The sequence below is a fragment of the Cheilinus undulatus genome, linkage group 3 (assembly GCF_018320785.1).
Source record: "Cheilinus undulatus linkage group 3, ASM1832078v1, whole genome shotgun sequence".
Taxonomy (NCBI): Eukaryota; Metazoa; Chordata; class Actinopteri; order Labriformes; family Labridae; genus Cheilinus; species Cheilinus undulatus.
In genome coordinates, this window is record NC_054867.1 from 55,845,829 (window position 1) to 55,858,195 (window position 12,367).

Consider the following 12,367-nt stretch of genomic DNA (forward strand, 5'->3'; position numbering starts at 1 on the left):
TATCAACAGCACTAATGCTGATGCATCATTAGTTTCTATACCGTGTCAGAGTTAAAATCCACTATCCTACTGAGTCATTAGTGGACCAAAAAATGTCCACAAATGGTATTTATATCTGACTCTCAGTACTGAGTGTAATCATGGATTCATTCAGACGTTTTTGCCATGAAATGACTCATTAGGGGGACAAATGTTAAACTGGAGTCTGCATAAACCTAACATATCAGTCTTAATGTTTATGAAAATATTTGACACTTGACTGCTAGTCGTCATCATTTATTATGAATAAAATTCTTTAAAAAAATAAAAAATAAAAACAGCAGTGTTATAATTTAATCACCTGACATTTAAGTGTTTAAAATCCTCTAAAAAAGGGACAATGTATCAAATCAAGCACCAAGACATGCAGACTGTTTCTACAAACATTTGTGAAAGAATGGCTCGCTCTCAGGAGCTCAGCAGTGGTGAAATTTCCTGGCTCCTAAATATTCCACAGTCAACTGTCAGTGGTATTATAACAAAGTGGAAGCCATTGGGAACCACAGCAACTCAGCCACTAAGTGGTAGGCCACGTAAATGACGGAGCGGGGTCAGAGGATGCTGAGGTCGTAGTGCGCAGAGGTCACCAACTTTCTACAGAGTCAATGGCTACAGACCTCCAAACTTCATGTGGCCTTCAGATTAGCTCAAGAACAGTGGTAGAGAGCTTCATGGATGGGTTTCCATGGCCGGGCAGCTGCATCTAAGCCATACATCACCAAGTACAATGCAAAGCGTCATAAACACACTCCTAAACCTTGTGGAAAGCCTTCCCAGAAGAGTTGAAGCTGTTATAGCTGCAAAGGGTGGACCCATGCCATATTAAACCCTAGGGATTAAGAATGGGATGTCACTAAAGTTCATATGCCAGTCAAGAAAGGTGAGCGAATACTTTTGGCAGTATAGTGTATGTCAGCATCAAGCCTTGATCTAGTTTAACCTCCTGGTGTGTGTTTTAAAACTAAACAAATGAAGTCAAGTCGACCATAAGAAACTAAATTTGATGTCAAAATGAGCCGAACATTGTTGTTTTTCTACAGAGCAAAATTTAACTAAAGGTTTTATTGCATTTATTTTTAATGTTTGCATGGGAATGAGAGATCTGAAACAGAAAATTAGTCATAAGTGTTTTTCCCTGAATGTCTGTGCTAAAGATCTGAATAAATGTCACGTATTCATTTTAATTTTATTAGATTTTTATTTGGTTTTGTTGGTGTTTACTGTATCAAGTTTGCATAGAAATATGTGCTTTAAAACAGAAAATAAACCCAACCACAGGGAGCTTAATTCTATGACAAAAGGAGCTGCAGAGACTCTTCCCTGTTCCCTGAATGCTGACACAGAGAAATAGTTCCACTCAGGACATTTCTGTCAGTGTTTTGGATGTGATCCCACTCTCAGATATCAGCGTTCAGCTGCAGGCAGAAGAAACCGGTTACATGAAGACGACGTTACGTTACTGCTTATTAATGATTCACCGGCGGCTTGTAACACGGTGTTTTTCTGATCTGGAGGGAACAACAGGTTCATGCAAATAGCTGAGAGGACGAGCCTCCTCGTGCACACACCCTCCCTCCTCCCCCCTCCTCCTGTGGGACATCCCAGGGTATAAAAAGAGGAAACCCTCACCACAAAAGATACAACTGACCAAGAAGGAGAAACAGCGAAAAACTCCTGAGAAACCTCGACTGATGAGGCAAAGCTGAAGGCTTTCTGCTCCAAAAAAACTTAAAGGTAACCTGATGCTCTTTCTCTTTTTTCTTAGTGTGAAATGTGAGGAGGGAAACTTGAACTGTCTACAGAGAGGGAGAGTCTGCACCGGGATGCTGTTGCATCACCCAGAGACTGACATAGAGTTTGCTGAAGTTTTATGCAATGCAATGACGATGTTCTTGTGCAAAACTTCTTTAAAGATCAGATCTAGGGGAGAACAATGGAGAACTTTGCAATCTGAAGAGTATGCTTGAAATTTGTGCACATTTTCAGAACAAAACTGAAAGTGCAAAACTGATGTTTATTTCTTGTCTTTTTCTTTTACTCCTCTTTAAATCCCTTCACTCTCCTCTCTTTGCATCTCTTCCTCCATCTTTTGTCCCACTTCATGATCCTTTCCCCCCACTCTCGTCCACGCTCTCCTCTCCTTGCTTCTCCAGGCTAGTCCACTTCTAGACCTCCTCTTGTCTTTCCTCTCTCTATCACCTTACTCTAGCACCAGATTCCTCCACCATGCCTCCTCAGCTTCAGTCCCAGAGCCAGAGTGGTCCCAGGATCCTGCAGGGCGATCTCAGTGCCCTAAGCCCTGCCGTCAGGGAGTTCGTGGATGCGAACGTGACCCTGTGCCAGCCCGACTCCATCCACATCTGTGATGGCTCTGAAGAGGAGAACCGAGCCATCCTGGCCCAGCTGGAGGAGCAGGGGATGATCAAGAAGCTCAGCAAATATGAGAACTGGTAAGCGGAAAGATCTTCTTCAGGGTCTCTTCCTCTTCTTCTTAGATAATAGCCAGATTTCCCTTACACTGACACAAACATGCCTCAAATGTGTTCTGGACTCTCGGTTGTCAAAGCTGAGGGTTTGTGCTTCTGTGATGAAGATTACTGCAACACAATTGGCAGATTTCCCAGCCGTGTTGTTGTTGGGGACAATGTGCATTCGTCAGTCCTAAGCAGCTGTTTGAATGAATAACATACCAGGAAAAGGTCTGCATTCTGACAAACCAGTATGTCCAGCTCGTTTACTCACATTAAAAGAAGTCGTCAGACCGATGGATGCTCACACAGCATTTCTCCAGGTGTAAGGTCAACTTAGAAACTCGTCCTGAGGCAGGAATTTAGCATTTACCTCGCAGGGAAGACGTTTTCTGCAAACAAACAATCAAACATGTCATAAGGCTGAATGACATGGCAAAAACTATTATCAGGATTATCTTTTAGCTTTTTCCATTAAATAATAGAGCTCAATTTTAGCCCAGTTTTAACTGCTCTGGTTCAAGACAATTCTCCCGATTCATATCCATTCTTGAGGAAAGTCACTTGATTGAGAGGAAGCAGAAACATTTATTTACCCAGTAAAACCTCATTGAGATAAAGAAATCTCTCTTTCAGGAGCATCCAGCAGTAGCAGACAAAGAGTAGTCATTCACAGCCACCTTCGTGGAAAATGTGTACTCTAAATGCACAAGAAAGCAAATTTGTTTAGCAAATATTTGCCAAAATCAACCACATGTGAAATTTATTAAAGCATCTTCAGCCAGATGTGTTTGCCTTGAAGGCCTTTAACCCAGTGGTTCTCAATGTTGATAAGAGTGGTAAGAGTGGTTATTTTTCTGGTTAAACCTCTCCCCTATATCCCCCCTTAAGGGCAACCCTTCTAGGTTGTTCATGGCTGTTTAACCTCCTTCAGATACAGTGGGGGTCCCCAGTCTTTTGCACCTTTTTTTTTTGTGGTGGTGGGGGTCCTGGGCTGAAAAGGTTGAGAACCACTTCTTCAACCTATTTCCATTGATGCCACACACTTCAGTATTTTTTTGGACAAATAGTTTTAATGAGACTACTATCGGCCACCTCACCGCCAGTCATTCAGGCTAATCGGGGCCCAAATTTGGGCCCAAAATCTGCAGTGTTTGTGGCAAGATTTCCAGTAAAGAGGCTGTTAGCTGAGCCACCCCTGACATTCAATTCAGTGGTGTAATACTGGCATTTTCTTAGCAGTTTCTTTGTGTATGGACCATGATAGTTCAGTTTAATTTCTCCTTGGGTCCAGAGAATATTCATGCTATTCATGAAGCAATGCTTTTAAATGCAAACTTGGCATGCAATCTGAATCGCACATTATGTGCAAAAGCTGAAAAGATGGCTGTTGTCCTTGGTCGTGAAATTAGTGGTTGGATCAAACCGTGCAGAGAAAAATGCAAATTCCACTGCAGCCCCCAACAAATCACTTGCTTCTGTCTTATCACTGGTGTTTGTAAAATGTACCCAAAATTGTCCAAATTTAAATGTAAATGTGCCAAAGTGAGGGTGCAGGCTAGATCAGGACTCACCACAACATCCTTAATGATAATATGCAACCTAAATTTCTTCCTTTTTTAAATGATAGCCAGAAGTTTGACATGAAAATGCAGGAGTCTGGACTTGAGATGGAACTAAAGATGTGATGGAACAAAGACAATGAGACTCATCTTTCAAAATTAAGGCACATCATAGACTTTCTGTCATAGGCACACATCTGCAACCAACTGAAAATGGCTCTGGGGTCTACTTTAGGGTCCCGACACACCAGATGAGTATCGAGGGCCTGTGGTTAGGTTGCGCCCCATGTAAAAGAATGGCTGGAGTTAAAGTCTAGCCTGTGGCTTCTTTTGTGACATGTCGTTCTCTGCTCTCTCTTCTCTTTAACTTAAAAAAGCCTAAAAATAAATCTTAAGAAAAAGAAGTCCAAAAACTATTTCTTATGAACTTATCATTCCCTCTCTTGCAGCTGGTTGGCCAGGACCGACCCAAGAGACGTGGCTCGTGTGGAGAGCAAGACTGTGATCGTGACTCAGGACCATAGGGACACCGTACCCACACCTGTAGGAGGTGGAATCAGCCAGCTTGGTCGCTGGATGTCCCCTGAAGAGTTTGACAAAGCCATGGGTCAAAGGTTCCCCGGCTGCATGAAAGGTATGAGGTGAAACAGTTCAGACAGTATCTGACATTGAGAACTTCACCAAGGCTAACCTCCAATTCTCCATCCTCAGGTCGCACCATGTATGTGATTCCCTTCAGCATGGGTCCAGTCGGGTCCCCTCTCTCCAAGATTGGAGTGGAGTTGACAGACTCGCCCTACGTGGTCGTCAGTATGAGGGTCATGACCCGTATGGGAACTGCTGTGCTCTCTGCTTTGGGGACTGACGAGTTCGTCCGCTGTCTGCACTCCGTTGGCTGTCCTCTGCCTCTCAAAAGTACATCAACAACTTCGACTCATTCAGTAATCATTCAGTAAAAAAGCAGCAAGGTATTTCTTGAAACGACAGAAGTTTACAGTCACTAATGTACCTTACCATTCCCTCTCCAGAGCCCTTGGTGAACAACTGGCCCTGCAACCCTGAGCAGACTTTGATTGCCCACATCCCGGACCGCAGACAGATCGTGTCATTCGGCAGTGGTTATGGAGGAAACTCCCTGTTGGGGAAGAAGTGCTTTGCTCTGCGGATCGCATCAAGAATTGCCAAGGAGGAGGGCTGGCTGGCAGAGCACATGCTGGTAAGGAGCCAAGCACTATCCTACAGGTATTATAGCTTCTCCTGCAAAGATGTCCCCATTCTTACCCAAGTTTCTCCTCCTCAGATCCTTGGTATTACTAACCCTGCTGGAGAGAAGAAGTACATGGCAGCAGCCTTCCCCAGCGCCTGTGGGAAGACAAACCTGGCCATGCTCTGCCCAACGCTCCCCGGCTGGAAAGTCGAATGTGTAGGAGATGACATCGCCTGGATGAAGTTTGACGACCAAGGCAATCTGCGTGCCATCAACCCTGAGAATGGCTTCTTTGGGGTTGCACCAGGAACCTCAGCCAAAACCAACCCCAATGCAATGGCAACCATCGTCAAGAACACGGTCTTCACCAACGTAGCAGAGACCAGTGATGGTGGAGTTTACTGGGAGGGGATGGACCAGACACTGCCTGAGGGAGTCAGCATCACCTCCTGGAAGAACAAGCCCTGGAGCTCCCAAGATGGTAAGAGTTCCTTCGTTTTTCTTCTTCAGATTTTGTATGGAATAAAAAGGGACTGAGTATTGTGAAGACAAGAAAAGAAGACCTCACTAAGGCAAACAACAATTTTTAAGACTGGGTAGAACTAAAGATGTGTAATACTCTCTTGGCATAATGGAGTTTGAAATAACTAGAAATGTCTGGAGAATGTCAGTGACAATTAAACACATTAAAGACAAGATATTGTTGGTTAAAGCTCACTGATTGTTCCCTTTCCCCCCACAGGTGAACCCTGTGCTCATCCCAACTCCCGTTTCTGCACTCCGGCTGATCAGTGTCCCATCATTGACCCACAGTGGGAATCCCCAGAAGGTGTCCCGATTGAGGCCATCATCTTTGGAGGGCGCAGACCAGAAGGTGACCACAAACTGGCTTGAAAATCCTTGAGCCTCTAGCTCCTGTAGAAAGACAGGCATTAAGTATAGAAAATGATGGATATGGGTGACAATTCCAACCATGCTTCCTTTGCAGGTGTCCCTCTGGTTTATGAGGCTTTCAGCTGGCAGCATGGCGTGTTTGTTGGTGCAGCCATGAGATCAGAAGCCACTGCCGCTGCCGAACACAAAGGTCGGTATCAGAACTTCTTGATCACAAGCATTCAATGAGGTTTCTCTTCAGTTAGAGATTCATTTCCTTGGGAAATCATGAAGTAGTAATGTGCAACTACAACCATATGAAGGACAACTTCACTGGGCGCGAGATTAGACTTGACCCAACACTTAGACCTTCAACTGAGGAAGGCTTTGAGCCTTAAAGTCTGTTTTGACAATGATGAGACCTGGGTGGATATCTTGGGGGAAAGTAGAGGAATGATTGAGTTGTTTTAAATTAAGGCAAGGATGGATCAGTGGATTTTAGAGCTCTAAAATGACTAAAACCTCTTTATTGACCAAAAAATGTAAAACCAAAAAGATATAGTGAATGACATTAAAAGTCCTTGATTCTAGAGATTTCATTGAGAAAGTCTTCTCTGATTGAAATGGATTCAAAGATTGGATATTGAGGATTTAGGCTCAGTTCTCTCTGGCTGTGTTTGGCACAGACCTAGGCTGGCCTGGAAATCCCCCATAGGGAAGCTGTGTTGATGAAATCCACCCATAGTCTTCTAACCAAAACATGCTCAGTATATTTTTCTTCATGATATCTTTTGGGGCCTTTATTATGAGAGGAGGACAGTGGATGGAAAGTTGGGAATGCCATGTGGAAACCCTGGTTGCCTTAGGGCATGGGTTGCAACCTGCTGGGCCATGTGTGCCCCCAAAGATTAAGTCATGAAGCTCACTTTTGCACGTTAATACCCCATTCATAAGAAGAAATTGATCAAACTAACCTCAAGTGTGAAAAAATATGGTTCCTGCAAAGACCCAGCAGCTCTTCTCTTCTCTGTTTTAGTTTTACCATGACTTACCGCCATCTCTTACCTTTCTGTCCACTTTGTTTCTGCAGGGAAGGTAATCATGCACGACCCCTTCGCCATGCGCCCCTTCTTTGGCTACAACTTTGGACAGTACCTCTCTCACTGGCTGAGCATGGCCAACCATCCTAAGGCCAAGCTGCCCAAGATCTTTCACGTCAACTGGTTCCGCAAGAGCCCCACCGCCGGATTCCTCTGGCCCGGCTTTGGCGACAACATCCGGGTGTTGGACTGGATGTTCAGGCGGATAAACGGCGAGGCCGGTGCCATGCCCTCCGCCGTGGGCTACCTGCCCTGCAGCAGCTCCCTGAACCTCCAGGGCCTGCAGCAGAACGTGGACCTTGACGAGCTGTTCTCCCTGGATCAGGAGTTCTGGCAGAGGGAGGTGGAGGAGGTGAGGAAGTACTTCACCACACAGGTGAACGACGACCTGCCCAACGAGGTCGCCCGACAGCTGGATCTCCTGCAGCAGAGAGTGAACCAGATGTGAAGAGGGAGAGTAGAGAAGGAAAGAAAAAAGTTAAAGCATTTCTAATGTTAGTGACTGTAGAACTGCTAGTTTATAATTCTAGACTTCAAGTAGAAGACTAAGGAACTATAAATTATAGTTAAGAATGTACAATTTGGCATTGTTGACCTCCATTTTTAAAAAAGAAATTCTTTATTAAGCCTTTATTTGGCCTTATGGCTTCATCAAAGAGTGAAAATTATCCTTCACTAACTAATTTTAAGGTTAAAATATCTTCTTTTACTTGTTTTTGTCAGCTAAAAATCCTTCTGCCTATTTTGGCTCAGGATATTGACATGAATGTTTCTCTTCTTGCTCTCATAGCACGTCTATTTTATTCAAACTACCATTCAGGAGTCTGAATTCTACTATTTAATAACTTATTATGAGTGCACAGCATACTGTCATCGCCGTTTATGGCACAGAAAGAGTAAAGGAGTCCACTTTAGCTCATCTCCAGTGTTGTTTTTAACCCCAGGAAATTTGGGGAAATTTATGTTTTCTGTTTGTAATGTTATTTTTTGCTTTAATTTATTTTTGTACTCTGTTAGTATCTCTTGGCCCCCAGTAGGGGAGTAAAAACATAATAAAGTATTTAAAGTCATAAATGGCTCTGTATGCTTTATTTTAAGTCTGGTGTTTTTTGGTTAGCATTATCATTTATTTATTTATTTAAATTTTTTAACCAGTTTAAAAAAAAAAAAAAAAAAAAAAACCTCATTGAGATTAAGAATATCATTTACACGAGTGTCCTGGCCGAGACAGGCAGCAGCACAGTCAAAGACACAGACACAAAAAACAAAGCAGTTACAATCACAGTAAAAACCAAACCCAGAGTCTCCTGAAGAAGATTCCAGGCTGCAGGAACAGCGTACCTTAAACACCCTTCACCCATTTCATGACGGACAGAGTAGGACTTCACCATCCTGGGATTAAGCTTATATAACAGGAACAAGTCAGGGTTGTAGCAAAAGGGCACTTTCAAGTGTCAAAAAGTTAGTTTGAATCATCCATTAACTTTATTAACATAGAATGACAAATGAAGACAGAAAGACATTTGGAGATCTGAGTTTTGGATCCATCCATCCATCCATCCAACCATCTCCATCCATCCATCCATCCAACCATCTCCATCCATCCAACCAACATCCATCCATCCACCCATAATCAACTGATCCATTCATCCATCATCCATCCAACCATCCATCCATCCATCCATCCATCCAACCAACATCCATCCATCCACCCATAATCAACTGATCCATTCATCCATCATCCATCCATCCATCCAACCATAATCAACTGATCCATCCACCCATCATCCATCATCCATCCATCCATTCATCCATTCATCCACCCATCATCCACCCATCATCCATCCATCCATCCATTCATCCATCCATTCATCCACCCATCATCCACCCATCATCCACCCATCATCCATCCATTCATCCATCCATTCATCCACCCATCATCCACCCATCATCCACCCATCCATCCATTCATCCATCCATTCATCCACCCATCATCCACCCATCATCCACCCATCATCCACCCATCATCCATCCATTCATCCATCCATTCATCCACCCATCATCCACCCATCATCCATCCATCCATCCATCCATCCATCCATCTTCACCAAGCTTAACAAGTGGACCCAGACATACAACTCCAGCTTTATCTAATGATTTCCAACTTCAGGGTAGATTTCAAGGAATCTTAACCAGCAGTGCAGGGTGTCTGATTCTTGTCTTTTAGGCTCCGTGTCCATAGTCGACTTATTATGGGGTGGCAGTGTTCAGGACTTCATAACCAGAGCACTTCTTGGCAGTGCTTGTTGCTACAGTACAAAAGAACAGAGTAGGAAATATAAGAAAGAAGACATGCAGAAATGAAAAGGAATCCTGTCCAGCAGCTGCTGACCTGAAAACTACCCTTGAAAAAAGATGAAGAGAGATAAGTCAAAACGTTTTTTCCTTTGTCAGAAGTCCCGCCCCTTTTTGATTGTGATTGGCAAGTGAGGGAGAAGTGCCATTGACAAGTGCGGCGCTTTAAGCTGCGACAAAAACAGTTGATGCTTAGAGGTTTTCTTTCCACCCAGGGCACTAAGAGCGCTGGACTACACTGGCACTGGATTAAAAATAAAATGCTGACAATGCTTGAAAAAAAATAGAAAAAATGTCTTTGGACCCCGGCTCTAACTCTTCTGTCCAGGACGTGTATTCATCTTTTTAAGTTGGGAGTCACATTTTGTAAAAATTAGGTATAAATTCATGTATGTGAGATTAAAATCATCATGTAGAAGTAAGATAACTATTATAGTGCAGCGGATAATTGCATATTTCACAAGAATCGTTCAAATAGTGATACAAGCATGAAATTTGGTACATGTACTCTTCAAGGTCTACTCTTTTCAAAAATAACGCTGGCCACGTAAAAATCCAAGATGGCGGTCATTTTTCAAGATGGCTGCCTTGCCTGACCACATTTTGCTTTATTTCATTTTTTAAAATTGTTGCCTCATGATTTTTTTAAGATAAAAATGTTTCTTGATAACCAGCAACATGAGTTTTGTTTTAGGTTAATAATTTAACATAACATAAAATTTGATTACAAAGATGGCATCCAACATGGTCACCATTAGTTTAAAGTATTCATATCTAGGCAACTACTGAACATACAGAGCTTAACTAATGTATTAGAGCACCTGTCATCTCTGTCTCAGAGACCATCCAGCATCATGAAATGCTTTAATGCGGACTCTTTCATTTTCAGTCAGCTCTCCATGTTTTACCATTTTGAACAGGAATGAGGAATTTCAAACTGAATTCACCTTTTTATACCCAAATGTGAGCCGGCTCACTGGGCTTCTCTGAGAAGTCAGAAATGAATCAAGCATAACATTCAACCACTAAAACTCATTTTTCTGTTCAGGAATGACAGTAAATAACTATAATTTGATATAATAATCAAGAAATATTCATTTGCTTTACTATTTTTTCAGTTTTTTGTAAATCAGTAAATTTGAAAATTCATGGATAACAATAATAATTATATTAAAAATATCATTTTGGGGGCCGTGCCAGTACTCGAGTGGTCAAGGCGCACGCCATGTATGCAGGCGACCCGGGTTCGAATCTGGCCCGTGGCACTATTTCCTACATGTCTCTCCCCGCTCTCTTCCCTGTTTCCGACTCTATCCACTGTCCTATCAAATAAAGGCAAAAAGGCCAAAAATAAATCCTAAAAAAAGAAAAAAAAATATATAAATAACATTTGGGTTAGAGAGCTTCTACATATTGGTGTATTAACCATTGCAGAAACATCAAAATGATTTTGGTAATTACCAATGCTGTTAATTTAGGGCAGCTGTGGCAGAAACCTGACTTTGGGTGGTGGTCTAATACATTTGTTAAGCACTATATACAGGATTTTTTTGTGTGCACATTAGGGATGGGGACCGTTAATTTTCATTGATACAGATACCCTTATTGATACTGTTTATTGATCCGAGTCCTTATCGATACCACTATCGATACTTTTGTATAGTTTGGTGGAAAAACAAAATGGAGATGAATATTTACACTGGAGTGGTCTTAGCTGAGTAGTTCTTGAGTTAAAAAGCTATAATTCAGTCTGTCACATCTATTTTACATCCCTCAAATATAAACACATTCTTCATATTCACAACTGTATTTATTAAGGTTTCTCGTCCAAAACTAAATTTTCGGATTTTTTAGCTCGCAAAGTTTGCTAATTAACTTCAAATCTGCCGATTCCACCGTGGACTAGCTTTACTAACGCTTTAGTATTAGACTAGTAGTTTAGTTTAGTGCCCCAGTGCTGTCTAACAGCCCCATATCAGTCAGCTAGTAAAGAGTAGTTGGTAGTTATTAGATATAGTTAGATAGCCGCACTTGAATTGACAGGGTGTGCCAGCGCGGGAGAGCCGAGCCAAGGGTAAGGGGCTCTACATGACTTGCTCATGTAGTTACCTGGATGGTGTACAGATCACACGGGACTTAAGTGACAGCCTTCCGCAACAAGGGCAAGAAAACTGCCTGGCAAACATGGGGCATTTCTCCAGAGGCCTCCCCTGTCTTCTCCAAGCTGAGCCAGTACCCTCTGGAGAAGTTTGTCATACTGATGTATGACAGGTCCAGCACTGCTGCCACTGTAAACGAGGCCAGACTTGACATGTTTGCCAGAAAGCAGAGGCCTTACGGGGCAATTCAACCAACCAGAGCAGCTCTGCTCCAGCACACCAGGGGTGCTGCCTACCAGGCTGGCCGTGTTTGGGCCCAGGGAACCAAGTGTCAGCCAGAAGCAGAGAGTCCTGCTGACTGGGGTTGGCAGGGGGTTGGTGAAGAATGGCAGGTCTTCTGGACAGCCAACGCCCCCACAGCAAAGAGTTGCTAACAGCGGAAACAAATGCAGCTGCAAATCAGGCTGTGGTGGCAGCTGCAAGTGCTACAGGCTGGGCCTCACCTTACAGCTCTGTGCACTTGCAAATGTGAGGTGTGACTCTTTACTCCTCTGAAATTAAAAAAAAAAAATTCTTTATCTTTATTTCTAAACATGGTGCTTATTTGTACATGTACGTGTGTGTTGTTTCCTATGCACCATCAATAAGATCATCTTTCACTTAG

General features: G+C 42.9%; 1 protein-coding gene across 1 annotated transcript; it reads left to right on the forward strand.

Annotated features, from left to right (window-relative positions):
* The first annotated feature begins 1,682 nt into the window (after positions 1-1,682).
* pck1 (phosphoenolpyruvate carboxykinase 1 (soluble)) lies at positions 1,683-8,315 on the forward strand. Its single transcript, XM_041783930.1, has 9 exons — positions 1,683-1,773; positions 2,193-2,489; positions 4,519-4,703; positions 4,781-4,984; positions 5,098-5,285; positions 5,370-5,757; positions 6,019-6,150; positions 6,265-6,360; positions 7,240-8,315. Exons 2-9 carry the CDS (start codon positions 2,266-2,268, stop codon positions 7,695-7,697), a joined length of 1,875 nt encoding a protein of 624 aa, XP_041639864.1. The 5' UTR covers positions 1,683-1,773; positions 2,193-2,265; the 3' UTR covers positions 7,698-8,315.
* Positions 8,316-12,367: the final 4,052 nt, after the last annotated feature.